This window comes from Schistosoma haematobium, chromosome 3 (genome assembly GCF_000699445.3).
Source record: "Schistosoma haematobium chromosome 3, whole genome shotgun sequence".
In the NCBI taxonomy this organism is placed as follows: Eukaryota; Metazoa; Platyhelminthes; class Trematoda; order Strigeidida; family Schistosomatidae; genus Schistosoma; species Schistosoma haematobium.
In genome coordinates, this window is record NC_067198.1 from 38,425,544 (window position 1) to 38,445,214 (window position 19,671).

A 19,671-nucleotide genomic window follows, 5' to 3' on the forward strand; every position below is an offset into this window, starting at 1 on the left:
ATGTTATGTGCGTTAGGTCCTTCTTAGTGCAGATCGAATGCTATCGACCAAGTTGTAATGTGGCCACTAGTCTAGGTGACCCGAAATCGCGTGAACTATGTTGAGATAAGATGGTGGTCGTAGGTAGTCAATTGTGAATATATCTTAGTCCTACAGGAGATCAGTCGCGGCCCGGATAGACTAGTACTAACGTCTTTGACATTGAAGCTGGGTGATACAGTATCAAATCCGTCAAAGTCTACAGTCACACCTTGCTGAGGAGTGCCAAATTGCACGGAACCCGGGTCCACGATTTTCTGTTGACTACCTCCAACCACCATCTCAAGCTGATGATTGCTGGGCGCCTTCAGTCAGTCAGTCAGCTACAACGTAGGACCAGGCATATATATGCATCGGTCCAAGTTGCCATACCTCATTAACACAACAAGATGGACACCTGATCCATAAAGGTAGTTAATTCAGAGGTGGTAATATATAAAAGAAAGATTGCAATAAGGATATAGTACAGGAAGAAAGAATTAGTTCGTAGAAAGAAAGATATGAAGCGATTTTAATCTCTTATTTTAAGGGAAGACAAAGAGTGTATACACAGACGCCATTGTGATCGATTCTGAACCTTATCGTTTACTTAAAAACTTAAGATTTGTCCTCGTTTGTTTTGAAGTTAATCATTGTGAAGAAAAAATTCCAGGTCAATTACTTCCTCATTTATTTATCAGTTAAGACCGGAATGATATTACTTTTCCACATCAAATAAATTATTCCGAGATACGAATTAAGATAAACAAAATTTGAAAGAATAAAGCAAGTTTAATATTTGATTATCAAGAGACTTACTCATATAACCACGTTCTATCTGCATCATCTGTTAAACGATCATAAAATACTCTCATTACTTCATGAGCCCACAAACGTGAGAAAGTATGTTTACTTTCAACTCGATCTTTTTGTATCAAACAAATACCTAGGATAACACGACTAAAATCACGCAGATTGAATAAATAATGTGATTTAGCTGGTGTAGGCAATAGATTTTCAATTGCAGCTTTATAAACTTCTAACGTTGATGATACAATGATTTGACCAACTGTTATATACTCTGAACTAAATTCTTGTGACTACAGAAAATATACAGCAAAAGAAGAATAGTAAAGATAGGTTGTTATATGTTACTAGCATGTAATACGATTATATCACAATTGGTGAAACATATCCAAGAGTACATAAGAGGAAAAATTTGAACTTTACTACAGCATAAACTCATTTTGTATTGGTCGTTTGAACCTTCCCATTGTCGTTTAGAACTGCAAGTGGTCAGTCTCTTATTGGCGTATGTGAATCCCATGCGGATCGTCTGGATATTGGCTTAAGCCAAAAACATTGTATTCAAACATTCTACAGCTTTGTAACAACATTTGTTACATTCTTTTTATTATCCAAGCTATCTCAAAAAAATTTAAAATGAGAACACGTTTGCCCTATTTGGATTTATGATTAGGTTTGATGAGGATCTTAAGGGTAATATATAAGTTGAGTCATAGAGACCATATCTCATTAAGACATATCCGTAGGTTGTTGTTATATTTCTCTTAGTACATAGATAGTCTTTCATTTATTATTAATCATTATTAATTTTCCGTAAAAATTGCGGAACAACAAGTATGCCAACTCTTTGAAAGAAGCGGGTAATAATAACTTTGATGACTACATTATTTAATGACTTGATTTTAAATCTCAATTGAAACACGTTGTTCCTGACTACTAATAAGCTAGTTATATGAATCGAAGATTTTCATTTATTTCAAGTTGAATAAATTAATGGATAGTCTACTAATACATATAAAGTACTGTTCTTTTGAATTTATTCAACGCGCAGAACCAGATCACTTCTATTACATGGTAATCGAGGGTAATGTCTTGGTGTTTTACTAAAGATAGTCATATGATTGTATTAAATGAGATTCATAAATATGTCACAATTCTTCATTAAAACATTAAAAGTGTTTTGTACAATTTATGCCTCGAAACTTATCTTCAAAACTGTAATTAAGAAAGAAAACAATTAAAATGACATACGCGTATGTAAATATTCATTAATGTTGAAAATATTCTTGTCATAGTTTCATCATTAAATGGTGTCATACTGATTACATGAAAATGTCTCATAAAACGTTGTGTCACATCATTACGTCCACCTCCTGGAGGTCCCATTGCTCCAATTAAATGAATGTCTTGTAATATTAATTTTGTGGTGTCCTTTAAATCATACCTAAATTAAAATCAAGCAAGAGAAAGAAACAGTACAATATAATCAATCTCAAATAATTTCTGCTCATTTATCTATATTACTAACTTCTGGTCAGTAAGTAGTTTGTAAGAATACAAATATATTCCGTATTTAACAAAGTAAAACAAATTTATTGGAAAGAACTAGTACGAGATTTCAGATATAATGATTAATTTAATCAAAAACGTTCCGAATTCGTAAGACTAACTAAATCTGAAAGTACAATTCTGTTATTAGAAAAAAAATACGAAGTATCGACAAATTATGGACCATGATGTATTCAAACGTCAATTACTATGGTGAAACATCTCAAAGTAAATGATGTTTTCGACTTGATCGAAAGAGAGCAGTTTGTAAAGCATAATATAAATCGGAAAGCAACTCTTGTTTATGTATCAGTAATAAATAGGGATGAATGAAGATTCCTGTCTATGAAACAGAATATCTCTTAAAGTAAACGAAATTTCTGAGAGGAGCACATACACATGAAAGTAAACGACAAAATAAAGAATAAACTCTAATGTTAATTGATGAATGAACCGAAAATCGAATGAAAATTATAAGCCGAAAATGTAAGCTTCAGAAATGATTGAATCTAGCTCAAACTACTGAGTATAATGTAGTATATATATATAATGACAGAGCAAATAATAGATAGTGGCTAGTAGTGGAATCCAGGACATGCGTTTCTTCCTGTTTAGGACTCGTCAACTGGATGTACCTGCATCTCAGAGTTGATCTTCACTCCAGGACTCGTACCCAGTACCGATTGATTCAAATGCCATCGCGTTATCCACTTAGCTAATGAGTCCTCTTATCCACCTGCTTGTGCAATGTGGTGAAGTTTAAATCCACTTGGCGTTGTTTTACTTGTATCTTCCCATTATTATTCAGGACTGCAATTGATCTAAGTGACAATGGGAAGATACAAGTAATACAACATCATGTGAAATTAAAACAAAGAATTACTGACAGTCAGTCAGTCAGTAACAACATGGAACTTCGTACGTACGTACATCAGTTCGAGTTGCCATACCACATTTGCACAGAGATGCAGTTGTCGATTCAAATCCCGTAGTGGTAGAGGTAGTAAAAGTATAAGCATTAATCGGAAAGATTAGGATTTGGAGATGTTATTCAAGGAGTATAGTCAGGGAAATAAATTTGGCAAGAGAAAAAAAGGGACATGAAGAATTCGGAGGATTAGAATGCACAAATTCATTAGCGATTAATCTGAAAACTTAAAACAGAGTCACATAAACTTGAATAACTAGGAATATTCAAAAGAGACAGTTTAGAGAATTAAATATATCAATGATACAAATTACAATAGTCTATGAACAGTTATCTGCGGTAAATAATTTTAGTCTTTGCACACAGATGTATTTTATACATCTGTAGAGATCTGATCTTAATGTGTTTTAAATTGCTTTATGCAATTAAATGTACGAATTATTAAGGGATCAAATATCAAAAGATTTCCACCTGGTTTTTAGTGGTTTTCCAAATAATGTTAAACTATACAGAAAGTCCCAATTTATTGAAACTTAACATAAAGTATATTTATGAATATGTTTTTATGAAGCAACAAAGTATTCTTCAACAAACACCTTAGAAATATAACTCATTTCATACAATGATATAATAAAAGATCATTTGATCAAACAATAATTATTTATATATAAACTAACCAATAACCATGATCAATAAACATTCGTAGTAGTTCAATGGGCGGTTGAGCTCCATAAATCTCTTTAGTTGGCATATTTAAATCATCAACAAATAAGACAGCTGTTTTACCCATAGGTGGACCATAAACACCTTTACGTCTTCTATCAAGTTTTGACATAACAATAAACTGAAAAAAAGAAAAGAATTTCGAAAACAAATAATGATATACACTTGTTATGAAAAACTTCGCCTGGAGCCCCTATGGGGTCAACTGTCGATCCCAAGCCCGGATAAAGAAGGTGGGTTCGGCATGAGGCTGGCGACCCCATCCCGTAGAAATCTAATTTGCTAAAAGAACACTAACCTATTGTGAATGGAATATTTCTTTAGTTACAAAACGAGCGTTTCGTCCTATCCAAGACTCGTCAGCTGGATGCACCTGCATCTCCGACTGACGAGTTCCAAATAGAACGAAACGCGCGTCCTGGATTCCACTGCTAGCCCCTATCCGTTTTTGCTTATGCTATCATTAATATTGTCAACATAAATGCGTGATCACGATTAAACTGAACTCAAATAAATTATTTTTCATAAATTAATCACTAATGATATTAATTTTAAAGTATAAGAATCCAAGCTGGTACAACAACTTAGCCATATTCTTTGAAATTAATTTTGATCAAGAGCTTATACTTAATGTAATTCTTGAAACAAAAATTGTAGTGATGAAGCTTATTATAAACATAATCAGACTTTAAATAAAGCAAGAACAAATATTGGTGCAGAATAGTATGAATTCATATTATTTCGAGGTTTCTCGTCAGCTGCTTACAAAACAAAAATGTGATAGAATTTTTACTTTCTGTTTTAAGTTTGGAGATAAGTTCCTTGGTACATTCAATTTGAGATATTGTGACGCGTCGAAGATTTTTTAAGGAAGGAGGTATTTTGCAAGCACGGACAGCTTTAATAATATGAAGAGGAAAGCAGTCATCATTCAAGCAACGTAACAGAAACTTTAATCTTGTTGTTTCTCTTAATATCCTGCAGACTTTTCTCACATACCTGATTATTGAGAAAACGAATACTCCCCTGGATTTGTTCACCATTTACACTTTTATGAGACATGAATGATACTGTGTTTCAAAAGGTAGGTAGTATTAGTGATACTTTGACTATCCTAATAACGTACCAAACGTATTTGATCTACTCAATATGATATATAGCAGAGAACACAATTTTTTTGTTCACCGATATAGGTTACAAGCTATTAACCGAATTTTCCGACATTGATTTTAGCTTATGGCAGTGAATACAATTATCAGCCTAAATAAATATCAAGGCAATATCTTTTGTGCTCGAAATCAACTAAATTTCAGATTCTATCAGGATTTTGTTTAATAAAATGGAACTACTTATATCATAACCAATAGTATATTATCTTTAACTGCAAAAAAATCATTACCTGAGTTTGATTTGCACTTGTTTGAGCAGAAAAGTTGACAAAATAGGCTACATACTTATCTTTATCAATATCCCTCATTAACTTTTCTTGGACATAAACTGATTTTCCGGTTCCAGTTGGACCTACGTACAAAAGTGGGCGATGTTTCTTCATGCATAAATCAACTATAAATTTATAACGTGCTGTATCCATTGTAGGTACAATAATTTCACGTATTTTTCTATCAGAAACTCGGTCATCATTTTTATTCTTTTCATTCCAGTGTCTCCAGGAACCGCGACTTTTGAACTAATTACGAGTTTGGAAGGCAAAAGGTTAGAGGTTTTGGTCATATTTACAAAATAATATGATAACAGTGAAGCTATTAAATTGATGATAATTGAGTCGATTTTGTTTCTGTATTTAAGCAAATGGACACGACTGACATATAACATTAGGGTTTCTCTCCAGCTACTTATATAAATAAGACATTAACATCTAGTTTGTTTCAGGTTGTATTCTTATATTACACCTTCCTACTCGACCATCGCGTTGTTCAGACCTCCTATTGAGGTCCTAATCTAATATTTGTATCACTTTGGTTTATCGATTGTTCATACTTTCGAAAAACCAAAAGCAGCTTGTTATCTTAGTCGGGTTGTTTATCTCTTCTAATATAACGCATAGGACAGAAAATTAAAGACCCTCTGTTGACTCATAAGTCTCAATGAACTTCAATTGAGATTTCACGACTCAGTATCGGTATGAGTTTTAGTGTAGCGCAAAATAATAAAATAAGGACTTTAAATTCAGTTTTTTAATATTTAGGTTTACAAATGTGGATTTATAAATAGTCGATGGTAAGTAGCTTATTATAGATTCACCTAATCATATTGAACTATGGAGATCAAATCTTATTGAAGTTTTTGTATACGAACTGATCTAACAAAATAAAAACTTAGTTGGACATCAGAAGTATCCGTTATATTTATTATCGATATTAAGTAGCAAGGACCATGATATTGTACTGATTTTTCATTGTTAGCCATAATTTTAGTTAAACAAACATGTGTACAGTTCAGTTTGCTAGCTTACCCCACACATACTGTCAGACAGTGTTGATAGTGCTAGGTGGTTGGAGGCAATTAGTAGGAAACCATGGATCTAGGTTTAGTCTACTTGGTACTGATCAGTCATGTATTCCTACAGTCCTAAAGAAACTGATTCTCACAGTATGATTTAAATACAAGTCACCCAGTTTCACAGCCAGAGACATCACCATTGAACTATTTGGTTTTCGTATGGCTCAAAGCTGAACTGAGATATTTATCTTCATTCATTATTGCATAATAACCAACGTAATATATGTTGGTGTTTTTAGTATTGGTCACATGCTTCCTATCTAACTGATCGACAACAGTTATTACTCAGTAAGTGGTATATATGTGTAAATTGGACATGTTGGTATATCAGCACTGTTCAACACTGTTCCAACATCTGTCGAATAATACTGAAAATACAATTTTCAGCTTAATTTACTTAAAACCATGTCTTTTTCAATTTGACGGGATGTCACTTGTATATTATGTAACAAAGTCTCATTTCCTAAGAAGAAAATAACACTTGAATATATAAATCATATCTGAATATAGAACAACATGAAAAGTAAGATATAATCTTTACTGATTCTGAGGCTTCATTTACCAGTTAAGTGCAATCACAATACTGGACGATAGAAAAACTTTATGGCAGTTAGTCAGATGTGTAAAGTATTCAATTGAGTTTTTCAAAAAAGTATTCATTTCCTACACACTTACTTTATAATAATAATCATAAACGAGACCAGATTCTGGAAATGGAAAATCAAGTTTTTGTCCCAATTCTTTTGGTAAAGGATGTTTTTCATTTGTACCAGACAATAAATTTCTTAAGAAATGATCGAATTTTTGTCGGCTATTATAATCTAGACAACCACCAATACCCCAAATAATACCAAATACAATAGATGTTTGTAACCATAAACGTAAATAACGATTTTCATTTGCATCTTCTTCATTAGCTACATCTTCAATAAGCATATCAATGAATCCTAAACACGATGTAACTAAATTGCCTTGACGTGTAGCTACTAATGTACGACAATTAGTTTGTATGAATTCCATGCACGGGTCCAGAGACCATTCAAAGAATGAATTGATCATATCTTTAGTGTCACCAGTTGTTAATGATATTGGTAAACGATTCATCCATGAGCGAACTAGTGGACGCCAACCTAAGGATAAAGGCTCCATATATATCATACCACAGCGTGATACTGTAGCTGGCTGTTAACATTAAAAGATGATATAATAAAAATATATATAAGCGACAAAGAATAATTACAAGCACGAAGTACTAAACTATTTCACTGATTTTAGACCACCAACAAAAACCTGGAAGCACTAGACAGCCATTTCGTCCTATCGTGGGACTCCTCAGCAGTGTGCACTCAGGAACCCGCTCGCAGGATTCAAACCCAGGGCCTTCAGTCTTGCGCGCGAACGCTTAACCTCCAGATCACTGGGCCGGCATCCAACGGAGGAGTTCCACAATAGGAGGAGACGGTGATCTAGTGCTTACAGGTTTTCAATGGTGGTCTAACATCAATCGGTTCATGATCTCAGTCAAAAAAGAATATAATATTATCTTGGATTGGTTTAAAACTTTTCAATTAATACAAAATATCTTTGGGTCTCATGATTGTTATGAATGTTTTTAGATTTTATGACAAACAGCTCTTTAATGTAGTGAATTGAAATACAATACTTGTCTTTCGGATGTTGTGCTATGACCTGGATAACTTTATTTTAAAGGTTTCTGTGTCTTTCTAGACAACATTATCAGTGGATATTGTCAATAAAGCTATATAATCAAACTATCCTGCTATGAGTTACATATTTTATTGATGAACTCACGGTAGTTATCATCTGTTAAATGTATTCATTTTGTGCTTATTGTGATTAGATTCAAAGTTTCATTACAAAGTGTATTTTCTGGATTAGCTGGTAAGTTATGATTTGGCTTAATGGTCAAAGAAGATAAGAATTATAATAAATAATATTAAAGTGATCATTATTAGTTGAAGGTAATTTACTACTGATTTCAAAACTAACAACTATTTTTTAGTTCTTATTTAAGAGACTTTTATCTTTTGAATTCGATTCAATGAATACCTAGAAGATGAACAAAATAGTTAGCCCTATCATCATTGAAGACCAAGGAACACAGGATGGTAATTGTATCCTAGTATTGGGCCTTATAGCAGTGCACATCCTCGACCCAGTATCCGTGAATCGAACTCAGGATAACTCCTTTTAGGCCACAGAGCCAGAATATTGCGCTACCTTCATCTACTACCTATGCTGGATACCTGTGTTGAACCCGACATGGGTTGAACTCGGTTTCAAGATACGGACAGAGTTTCTCACTAGACCTCTAGCAGCTAGATCTTGAAGCTAGTTAGTTTTAAATAAAATTCAGTAAAGTAATGGGTAATATGATGTTGAACAAAATTGACTTACTGATGCTTGCGATAAGTCCATTGTTTCAAATATAAGACTCATTACACGAGACATTTGAATAATTTCACCGGACATTAGACATAATTTCTTATTATCATCTAATACAGTATTCATGCTTTCAATCCATAATGTATCAATGGGTCCGTCAAATACAACCCATTTTCTATCTGGTGTATCGTTTGATGCAAATTCTCGAAATGTATTAGCTGTTACACCATCAGTCCACTAAAATATCAGGAATACTACATTAAGAAAGGGTATAGTACGTATATAAACATGAAACCTCATTAAGTGAAAAAATTTCTGTACACTTCATGGTAAGAAGTAAGAGTGGACCGTATTAAACATTCAGTGGAATTAATACCAAGAAATCCGTTTAAAGTCTGATAACACATCTAAGTAAACATGCAGTAACAGACTCATTTATTTGGATCTACAGACTAGGAGCCTATTTCTTAAAGCCATAGATAAACTAAAAATGACATCCTATTTCGTAGAGTGAAATCATCAGTATAGGCTTGTGAAAATTATTGAGTTTTTATTGAGATTATGAACCGAACAATGTTAGATCACCACTGAAAACCCAAAAGCACTGATATGCCGTTTTTTCCTAGTATGGGACTCCTCACCAGCCCACAACCACGATCCTGTACGTAAGACTCAAACTCAGTAATTTCCGTGTCACGTGAACTATTAACATCTAAACCACTGAACCGGCATCTAACAGTGTTAATGTCTAACTTCAGTCAATCCACGATATTGTCCAAACATCGTCCGCTGTGTTAAGTGGGCAACTGCTCCTCACCCGACACGGTTGAATTTCACTGATCACGATTTCTCACCAAAACTCCGAGAATTATCTCTCGAAGCTGGTCACTGTTGAGCATTTCTTTGGAGTCCTTTATTAGGACGAAACGGCTGTCCAATGCTCCCAAGTTTCCAGCAATGGTCTAACCTTGATCGGGTAATGAAATTAACTTTATATAATAACTGGTAACAAGTAAGTAGTATAATGACCATCAACATTAGGGTATATATTGTTTTATGAACAGTCATTTAAAATGACAGAACAAATTGATGTGAACAACAGTTTGATCTTTTTAGGGCTTCCGATTTTAACTTTGATCAATTATGTGTTAAATGAGAAGTGACTCGTAGTCATGCTATCTTACCTTAATATCCCGAGCAAGAAGGGGAACTTAGTAATTCCCTAATGATATTCAGTCCATTGGTACGTGAAAACTTTTAACTTAGGAAATAGTGGTTGATTTCATGAGTTAACTAAAACATTGAGTTCATCATTCACCTTATAAAAAAATATAGACCATATATGATATAAATAAATGTTTCATGAATAGCATTAGGTCTGGGATATCTTAACAACTGTAACTGGGTGATAGATAAACAAACATTATCATATTAGAGCTTGACACAGATGTTCTTGGCATACGTTTCCATAAGTGATCGATATGACAAGATGAAAATCACAAAAGAAATGAAAATAATGCAGCGACAATGAGGAAAAGAAAGGTTAAATGTTGAGAATATAGTGAGAAGATCAAATAACTTTCTTTTTCGATAAACTTAAATTCAAATAATCAGGTACTTGAGAATAACCAACATAGAAAGTTTATTCTTGACTGAAATTTGTAGTAACGAGGCTAAGCGCCTTTTATGTACTTAACTTTGATCTGAACTATTTTTTGGTACGAACTAGCTGTCCCATCTAGAGTGGGTAGGCTAGGTTTCGAATTTGCGAGCTACTTGTCGGAAACTAATTACTTTATCTGTGCAGCAATCAGAGCTTAAACTAATAACTTATGACTGATAATTCAGTTATCAAAAGAGTAAGCGATAATAAAAAAATTTCAAAATATTGAATAAAATAGCTCCTAGGAGACGTTATACTGATCAGATGTAGGAAATATGATTGTTAAATAATTTAGTCCAAATTACTTCATGTGAAACAGGATCGAATTCACCGAATAATTGTCCCATTGTAATTGCTTTAGGGTTAATTGTTTTATAAATCACTTTTTCATATTCATCGTGACCATTTTCATTTAACCGTGTCATCACTGTAGCTAATGTATGCAGCACGGTAGTTTTAGATCCAAATGGTTCACCAACAAGCATAAAACTAAGTAATGAAATGGCGGAAGCATAAAAATGAATCTTAGAAACATGTTGATAACATAAAAGATGTTGTGTGAATAACTCAAAAGTTTTATTCTGTTCAGAAATTCAAAACAACTAATACTTCGGCTGGTGTGTACGTCAAATGGATCTGCTTTTATAAATGGATGATATAAATCATAGCCCATTTTGTACTGTGATGGATGAGGATACTACTTACTTGTTCAGACCTCAGTTGATAATTATGGACGGGGATCTAAAACACCTGGGTTGCAAGTCAGGTTCCTAATCCCGTGGATCACGGATTCCAATATGCTATTTTTTCGCTGGGTCTTTACATTGAATACTCTTAAATGTTTTAGATTAATTAATATTACTGAGGACCATGATGTATATTACACAAAAAGCAACATGGAAAAGAGTTACCGTAGCTGAGTTGGGCTTTTTAAAACATGATTTAGTTATACTGCAAATGTAACAGCTTTTAATGCTGATAAAATTAGATTAGTTGACTAAAGTCTCCTATTTAGTAAACGTCAATCGGGGGAATACTTGGCTTGAAGATCAAGAGCTCCTTTAATGTTTAAATGCAGATTTTATGGCTCATCCAGTTATCAGTATTTTGCTCCTGTTAGACCTTTTCATACTTCTGTTTAAACTGACCTACTGTTTGATTCCAATACTTGACTCAATGATTCAAGTAAACGAGAAACTACTTTACATCACGAATAGCTAAATGAAATAATACTGCTTACTGATCTGTAACTTTTCACTGTGTCCCAAATAACCAATTTATAATGACTTTTGTCATTCCTCAAAGTGTTGTACGTTCAGATTACCATCATTTATGAAATAAATCTTTACATTTACTTGTCTCTTTGTAATATTTGAATTCATGAGTCTATGTAAGCTATTCAACTGGACGGCTGTTTCGTCCTAGGATGGTACTTCTTAGCAGTACACATTCACGATCCCGCATGCGGGACTCGAACCAAAGACCTTCGGCATCGCATGCGAACGCTTAGCGAAACAGTCTAAAGTGCTTCTAGGTCTTTAATGGTGGACTAGCTTACATCGATTCATGAATCCAACTATTAAAATCACTACGACCTCCACAATCCCTCCATTTTGATCATAAACTCATTTTGTTTAATAATATTTTCACTTATATATACTTACCCATGTCGTACAATCATCATTTCATATGTTTGTATAATTTTTTCAGTGAAAAAGTTAACAGCTTGTATATTTCTTTCTTGACATACTTTATGTACTTCAGCTAAGAAAATACTATAATCTGCTTCTGGTAACATAACACCAGGAAATAAATCTGATATAATACCACGAAATAGAGGAATATCATGCGATAGAAATTTTGGCAAATTCACATCGATAATTGAACGTAAGAGCTAAAATTTAAATGAACAAGAAGAAGGAAGAGATATTCTATTGAAATAAAAGAACTCAGTTATATTTCCTTAAAAAAGCTTGGACCAGATTGCCAGGCGAAACGTTAGATTTACTTCAAATTCATTCGCTGAGATTTTACAAATACATTCCTCCTCTTTAATGTCTCAATTATGTTTAGTTATTTATATGTATAATCTCTATCATTTGTAAGGTAGAACTACCGTTATAGTGTTTCACATGATAATAATGAATAAATAGTGATGTTTTCACTAAGATACTATTCATAAATATACTCTCTTGTTAATTTATACTTTCTCATTTATATGTGTAACTTACACCATACGGTTATAGATATTTCACAAACATGCCAGAACGTTTTGCGAACTGACTATAATGTATACAATTGATGAGGAATAATTGAAGAATAACAAGACAATGTGAACGTCAAGATAGTTCTACTATACTCGGCTGAAACTTGAAAAACTATCACAACCATAATCAAAAAGGTATAAGTATTTATAAACAGTTGTCTATTCAAGATAATCAATGTCCGTTGAATGGATACCATCAGCAATAACCTATTGTGGGAGAAAACAGATCAGTTTGCAAGTGAAGAAGATATTCGGAGAAGACACTGGAAGTGGGTAGGACATACATCGTGGAAATCACTAAATTGTATTACAAGGCAAGCACTAACTTGGAATCCTGAGGGTAGATAGAAAAAGTAAAGACCAAAGAACATACTACGTTGAAAATTGGAAGCAGACGCGAAGAAGATGATTAGCAGATGTAAACAACTGTAGACGATTGTCCAGGATAGAAAAGGAATGAGAATACTGGTAAGCGGCCTATGCTTCTTTATTAAGGGTAACAGGCGTAAGTAAGTAAGTATAATAAGATGTAATCACAATTGATTGATCACTGGGTGGTGATCAATGTCATGTGTGTCAAGTCCTTCTTAGTGCAGATCGAATACTATCGACCAAGTTGCAATGCGGCCACCAGTCTAGGTGACTCAACATTGCGTGCACTATGTTGATTAGCACGAAACCCGGGTCCAGGGTTTCCTGTCGACTACCTCAAACCACCATCTAATTTCAATAATACGATTTATAATAATTTTTAATAGGTAAAAAGAAAGTTTACAATAAAAGAAATACAGAAACATAGTATTCTAGTTATCTAGTAACTATATAAAATATATAAACAATTATATCCCAGAAAGCAGTTTTGAAAGTCATAACTTATTTAATGCTCTTTCCATTATAATAGTTTTCTGTAGTTATTTATTTAAGGCTAAACCATTGTGTAATCTCCACAAACCTCGTATACCAACTATCTTACAGTTTAGAAATTCAAGTATGAAATTATGATGATTACATCATTCGACGTCTGTGTATTAGGTTCGTAGACATTTACAATGTGAAAAATGATCATAGAAACATATCTAAATATTATTAAGCACAATACAATTTGAACTAATATGACAGTGACTCTTATGAATCAAAAGGGGGTATTTGTTACTGTTATATCCAGATGAGAATAATGAATGATAACTTTGGGATCCATTTATTCACCAATACTATATGTATATTTTTATCGTATAACTGATAAGTAACCAAACTATTCATATTCGTGCCCACTCTTTTCATAAGCTTTATTTTGACCTATGAACTATTACTAAACAATTTACCATTCTTGAGTTATGCCCTGTCTATCAATTATTACCTCTCACATTCACAGCCACGTTTGACTAAATCTTGTACAAATATTGTTTCCTATTTTATGGTACGATGTTTGAAATAAACGATTCATATCGCTGAGGCTGAGATTGGTGTTCTGGATTTAACAGGCTGCGCTAGGCAGGAAGCAGGATCAATAAGGACTCTAGACTGCTCGTACTTGTTTTATGCGTCATTGGTCCGGTCGATAATTCACTGTACTCTAATTGTCGGTATCATTACATTATTCATTAATAGGACATAGGGCTCAAGTTATAACAGTTACTTGTTGAATTCATTATATACTTCTATAAAATACACAATTCATAATTATTAAAATTTAATCATTACTTACAATAATATTTTCATTTTCATCAGGATATTTTAATTTTAAATTACCGGCTGCTTGCAGAACAGCTTTGACAGCACGCATACCATAATCATAATGAGCTTGAGATGATAGTTGTTCTGAGCATAAACGATATGTGGTAACAATTTTTACAGATAAACTACGTGCATCCATAAAACCATAAGAATAAAGTGATATTTCACCAATCATAGCATAATCTGGAACCATCATAGCTACTGGACGAAATAAAACCTAAAAAGATATTGTTTATAAAGTATAAATTATATTATCTATATTTAGAATCAACTTGATTGTTATTTAATTTCTTTTCAAGGAACATTTGAATTTTCTCGTTTTTAACATTAGGGATAAGGCTCTTGTGATGGATGTCGATCTTGTGTGGATTGCCTCGATACTGTCATTATTCTACAAACATTTTCAACTTTGGGGTACAGTTACATCCTGTTGACAAGTCCCAAATCGGATGAAACAAGTATCCTGGATTCCACTAGTGGCCATAAATTCATCTATTCTTGATCATTCTAGTTTTACATCTTATAGATAAAGTTAACAGGAAGGGGTTCATGAAAATTGTCTACATTTTGTAGCTAGTCTGTAATGTAAACCACGGAAATGGAAGAGTACAAAAAACTATAGAATTATCATAATCTACAAACTTTTCAGAAGTTGGTCTTCCAAATCCTGAAGAGCTGATCGTTTTGAGTTATCGGTTAACTATTTCATTGAGGATCGTAATGTTTTTATTGAGTAAATGATCCTAGGATAACGAAACACACAATTCTTCTACAAGTGTAATTCATGTGTAAGTCACATCAGTCGGTACAGATTCTTGACTGAACAGATTTATTAATTCATTTTATCTAAAACATTTCACATGTTGCTTGTGAATTTCCCGAAGAACAGGGCTAAGGTTTTATATTTCAGAACTTATAGACCCGTTTTCAGGGAATACTATAAAGCGAGCAAGTCCACCAGGGTGCTTGGTACCTGTGTGGTTGCGCCACATGATTGAGCTGTACTATCCAGATTGTAGCGTTAAAGCCCACACGGTGTCTGGGTCTGCTGTGAAGTGGGACTGTGATGTACTGCTCGGGCTATAAAATTTCAGCCTGAGTGGTATCTGGCTTTCCTAGTAAACGGGATTGAGCTGTACTGTTTGGGTTGTTACATGAGAGTCGTTATGGTGTCTGGTTCTCCTGAAAACCAATGTAAAATTATCCTGGACCACGAGGATATATTATATAACTACTTATATAACTAAATATTATAGAAATGAATATGTTAAATGTATGCAGTGTACTTCTTTTTAATGCCATACATACCCAGCATTACAGTCAAAAGTAGATCAATTAGGATAACTCTATTTATGTTCGAGTTTTACCATTTCTAAAGAGTGTCCGACAATAGGACGAAACGGCCGCTCAGTGCTCCCAAGCATGGAAAAATGCGGAGGGTTGGGCGTTGGATCAGTAACTCCATCCCGTAGAAAACTAAACCGCTAATAAAATGCTAACCAGAAAAAATAATTAAAACCATACAAGGCAAGCCCTCACTTGGGATCCTCAAGGCCAAGGAGAAGGAGGACGACCAAAAAACATATTAGGCCGAGAAATGGAGACAGGCATGAAAAGAATGAACAACAACTGGATAGAATTAGAAAGGAAAGCTCAGGACAGATCGGGTTGGAGAATGCTGGTCAGGGACCTATGCTCCATTTGGAGTAACAGGCCTAAGTAAGTAAGCACGCATAATTTGTTCTATTCTCTCGGAGTGCAATATTCCAAAACTTCTTTAGCTTATCTTGATAAATCTTAAATTACTTACTTTTAAATTATCTGGTAATTCAGATCGACCTGCATAACCAGGATTCATTGTTATACACACATAACAATTACGATTTAAATTTAATTCAGTTCCTTCAAATATGAATACTTCTAAGTGAGATTGAATAGCTCGTATAATACAAAGAATCTGTTTGGAAGAAAAGAAAACAACATAACTATGTTATAACTGGTAGATTGAAATACCAATAAAACTAAATAATCTTACATATACCTAGTTAACAGTCCATGAATTATGTTTACTCTGTAATAATCAAATTACTGAAATAAGTTTCCATTAATTGGAAAATTAAGAACAGTTTTGAGTAATGTTAATTGCGTAATGGGATATAGTTGAAACATTTAAATAACTGACTACAAGGTTAATTTGAAAATAACTAACTTAACAAAGTATGAAATATAAATTTATGTGTGGTTAAATTAAAAACTATCGGGGTCTTGATTCAATTATTTGGCGAGACTACAATTTATAAACTCAAAGTGTAAACACAATTTGAATAAATGGTATATTAAGCAAGTATCTGAAAAACAGTGAAACTTATTTGATTTGCAGTTTGTATGCTTACATTCCCTTTTTTTTCGAATATATATACACATATACCTCATGAGCACTGCTCTAGATAACTTTCCATTAAGGGAAGAAATCCTATTGTTTTGCTTATTTGTTACTTCATGCTTGTTATTCGGACTATTATCATACTTTATATTAGATAAAACAATATATTCGTATATGACTTCAAATGTCAGCTTATCGTTCTAATTCAACAGGAAAAAAACCATATAAAAATCAAATATAAATCATTAGCGGACATGATAGCGGCTAGCAGTAGAACCCAAGACTCTCGTTTCGTCCTAATCGGGACTAATCACCTGAATGTACCTGTATCCCAGAGTTGGTTTTCACTCAGAGACTCGAACCCAGTATTGTTCACTTCAAACGCTATCACGTTATCCACTAAGCTGCTGAGTCCAGATAGCCGCTAGCTTGTGCAATGAGGTGAAGTTTAGTTCATTTTTGTATTGGTTGCTTGAATTTTCCCATTGATGTTTAAAACTGAAATTGATCAGTCTCTTATTGGTATATGCATCCTGTGACGATTGCTCAAATATTGTATTCAATTCCAAGCACTGTAAGCTGTATTTTGTCTTTAGAGATACTGAAATCAGTTCTAACGGATAGCTTAATCTTATGGCATATACATATATTCCTTCAGTATCATGATTATTACATTCATAAAATAGTAACTGATTTACCTCAAAAGTTAAATCTATAAAATGTTCAACAACAATTTACAAGTCTAGAAATTTTCGCAAAAAATTATTTTTAGTAACTAAAATTTATCCAATAATACGCATAAATTTTTATTTTTTCATTTTTACCTGTTGGGCAACGACAGATAAAACTTCAAGTTCAATACGATTGAATTCATCAAAACAAGCCCATGCTCCAGAAGAAGCAAGTCCTTTGAAGAACTAGTGATACATTAGAAATGAAGAAAACAAATTTTTATCAATGATATTTAATCCCAAGTGTATGTAGTGCAAAAAGTCTCCAAAGCTAGTCAAATGGAGAGAATTCCGATATGTCAAACGGCTGGAGTAAGCAGAACACATAAGACCAGACAAGACAGTTCGGATTTCGGAACATATACCAAGATCCAAATGGATGATCAAAGATTAGGTTTACATATTTTATGAATCACTGAGATATTCCCTGTTTATATGTTTATTACTCGACACATATAGTTATTCCCGGTAATTAACCGGATCTCATCTAAATACTCTGAACTTTCCATGGATTCCACTTAGTTGTGCCGATCCCTCCTGGTTCCTTGAGCGTTTATATCTTTCTTAATCTACACATTCATCTTTCCGAATTCACAGGAATTCTTTCTTTTTTCATAATTACCCTGATAACATCTCTCTTATTGAACATAATACTCACACAACGTAATTGTTATTATTACGTGGACTGAAAAGAAGAAATTTTCATATTATACATTTTATTCACACAATTTATTGTATTACTATTATATTGGTTATAACTTGACACTACTACGGATCATTCTAACCTTTATTCAATGAGCCTTCTAATTTACAAATAACACAATTTTGAAGAATTTATGTCGTAACATATGCGAAAGCTTAACACTTTAACATACACCAATGTCAAATTCAATAATGGATGGCCTTTGTAAAATATCACCATAATCATAGATTATAACCGTAGAGCCTGATGAAAAAGTGATGGGAAACAATTTTTCGCTTAAATATTCTTTGTTTTGAATATAACATTATTGTTACTCACTAGATTGTCCTAGAGAATGAGACCAGTGGTTTGATGGATGTAGAATTAAATACAACTACTCTACGAATATACCCTATTTCTATAGGGCACGTTTCACAACAGTAATATACAGCACAGAGTATTCCTACTCAGTGTATTGGTCTTTCGCTTGACAGAGGGACATTGATCAAACACAGAATAATTACTGTAATAGTATATTTAAATGCATTCCTAAAATCTTCACAATCGTTATATATTTTAGAGAAAAAAAACGTAAAAGTTATTTACACTTTCTTACTTTACCCATAGCAATGTAATCTAAGCCATCCGAGCAGTTGAATACAACACATTGAACAGCAAGTGCTTTGGCCAAATCCTTTGTCGTTTCCGTTTTACCTGTTCCAGCAGGGCCTTCTGGAGCACCATTCAAATTCAAGTGATAAGCACCAATTAATGTTCGGTAACATCGATCCGTAAGTGGAGTAATCACAAGACGGGGAGAATTACCCAAATATTCATAAGCATATGATACTTTAGCATTTGTAAGTTTGACCTGTTATGTTTAGCAAAAATATATTAAAATTTAAATATCTAATTGCAATAAAAAGGGAATAGTTTTTCTACATAAAAATTTTACTCATCTTTAACAGAAGACTAAAACACTGAGTTCGATTATATTTGTGATTCATTCCCGGTCAAGTTACTGATGATTGATGTAAGCTGTTTGATTTTAACAAAAATGAACATTTAAATCGAGGTTTTGTGTTCATGAGCAGTTGTCAAGAAAACAATATTTCCAATCTACAATGAAACATCGACAGGTGAGTAGAACACTTTTTACCCTCTATCCTAGGTATATATATATATATATATGAATAAAATCACAATTGATTGATCACTGGGTGGTGATCAATGTCATGTGTGTCAAGTCCTTATTTTAATGC

At 33.3% G+C, this 19,671-nt stretch overlaps 1 protein-coding gene across 1 annotated transcript in view; it reads right to left on the reverse strand.

The window, feature by feature from the left end:
• DNAH3_2 (Dynein heavy chain 3, axonemal) overlaps positions 1 to 19,671 on the reverse strand; it is a gene marked incomplete at both ends in the record, with an annotated part of 112,211 nt that overhangs the window by 65,766 nt on the left and 26,774 nt on the right. Inside the window, 10 exons of the mRNA XM_051219062.1 lie at positions 838 to 1,118; positions 2,077 to 2,269; positions 3,979 to 4,145; positions 5,424 to 5,711; positions 7,220 to 7,726; positions 10,919 to 11,137; positions 14,585 to 14,830; positions 16,424 to 16,570; positions 17,821 to 17,913; positions 19,026 to 19,280. Coding sequence (XP_051069830.1) covers positions 838 to 1,118; positions 2,077 to 2,269; positions 3,979 to 4,145; positions 5,424 to 5,711; positions 7,220 to 7,726; positions 10,919 to 11,137; positions 14,585 to 14,830; positions 16,424 to 16,570; positions 17,821 to 17,913; positions 19,026 to 19,280 — 2,396 coding nt within the window. The remainder of the gene's footprint in view (positions 1 to 837; positions 1,119 to 2,076; positions 2,270 to 3,978; positions 4,146 to 5,423; positions 5,712 to 7,219; positions 7,727 to 10,918; positions 11,138 to 14,584; positions 14,831 to 16,423; positions 16,571 to 17,820; positions 17,914 to 19,025; positions 19,281 to 19,671) is intronic.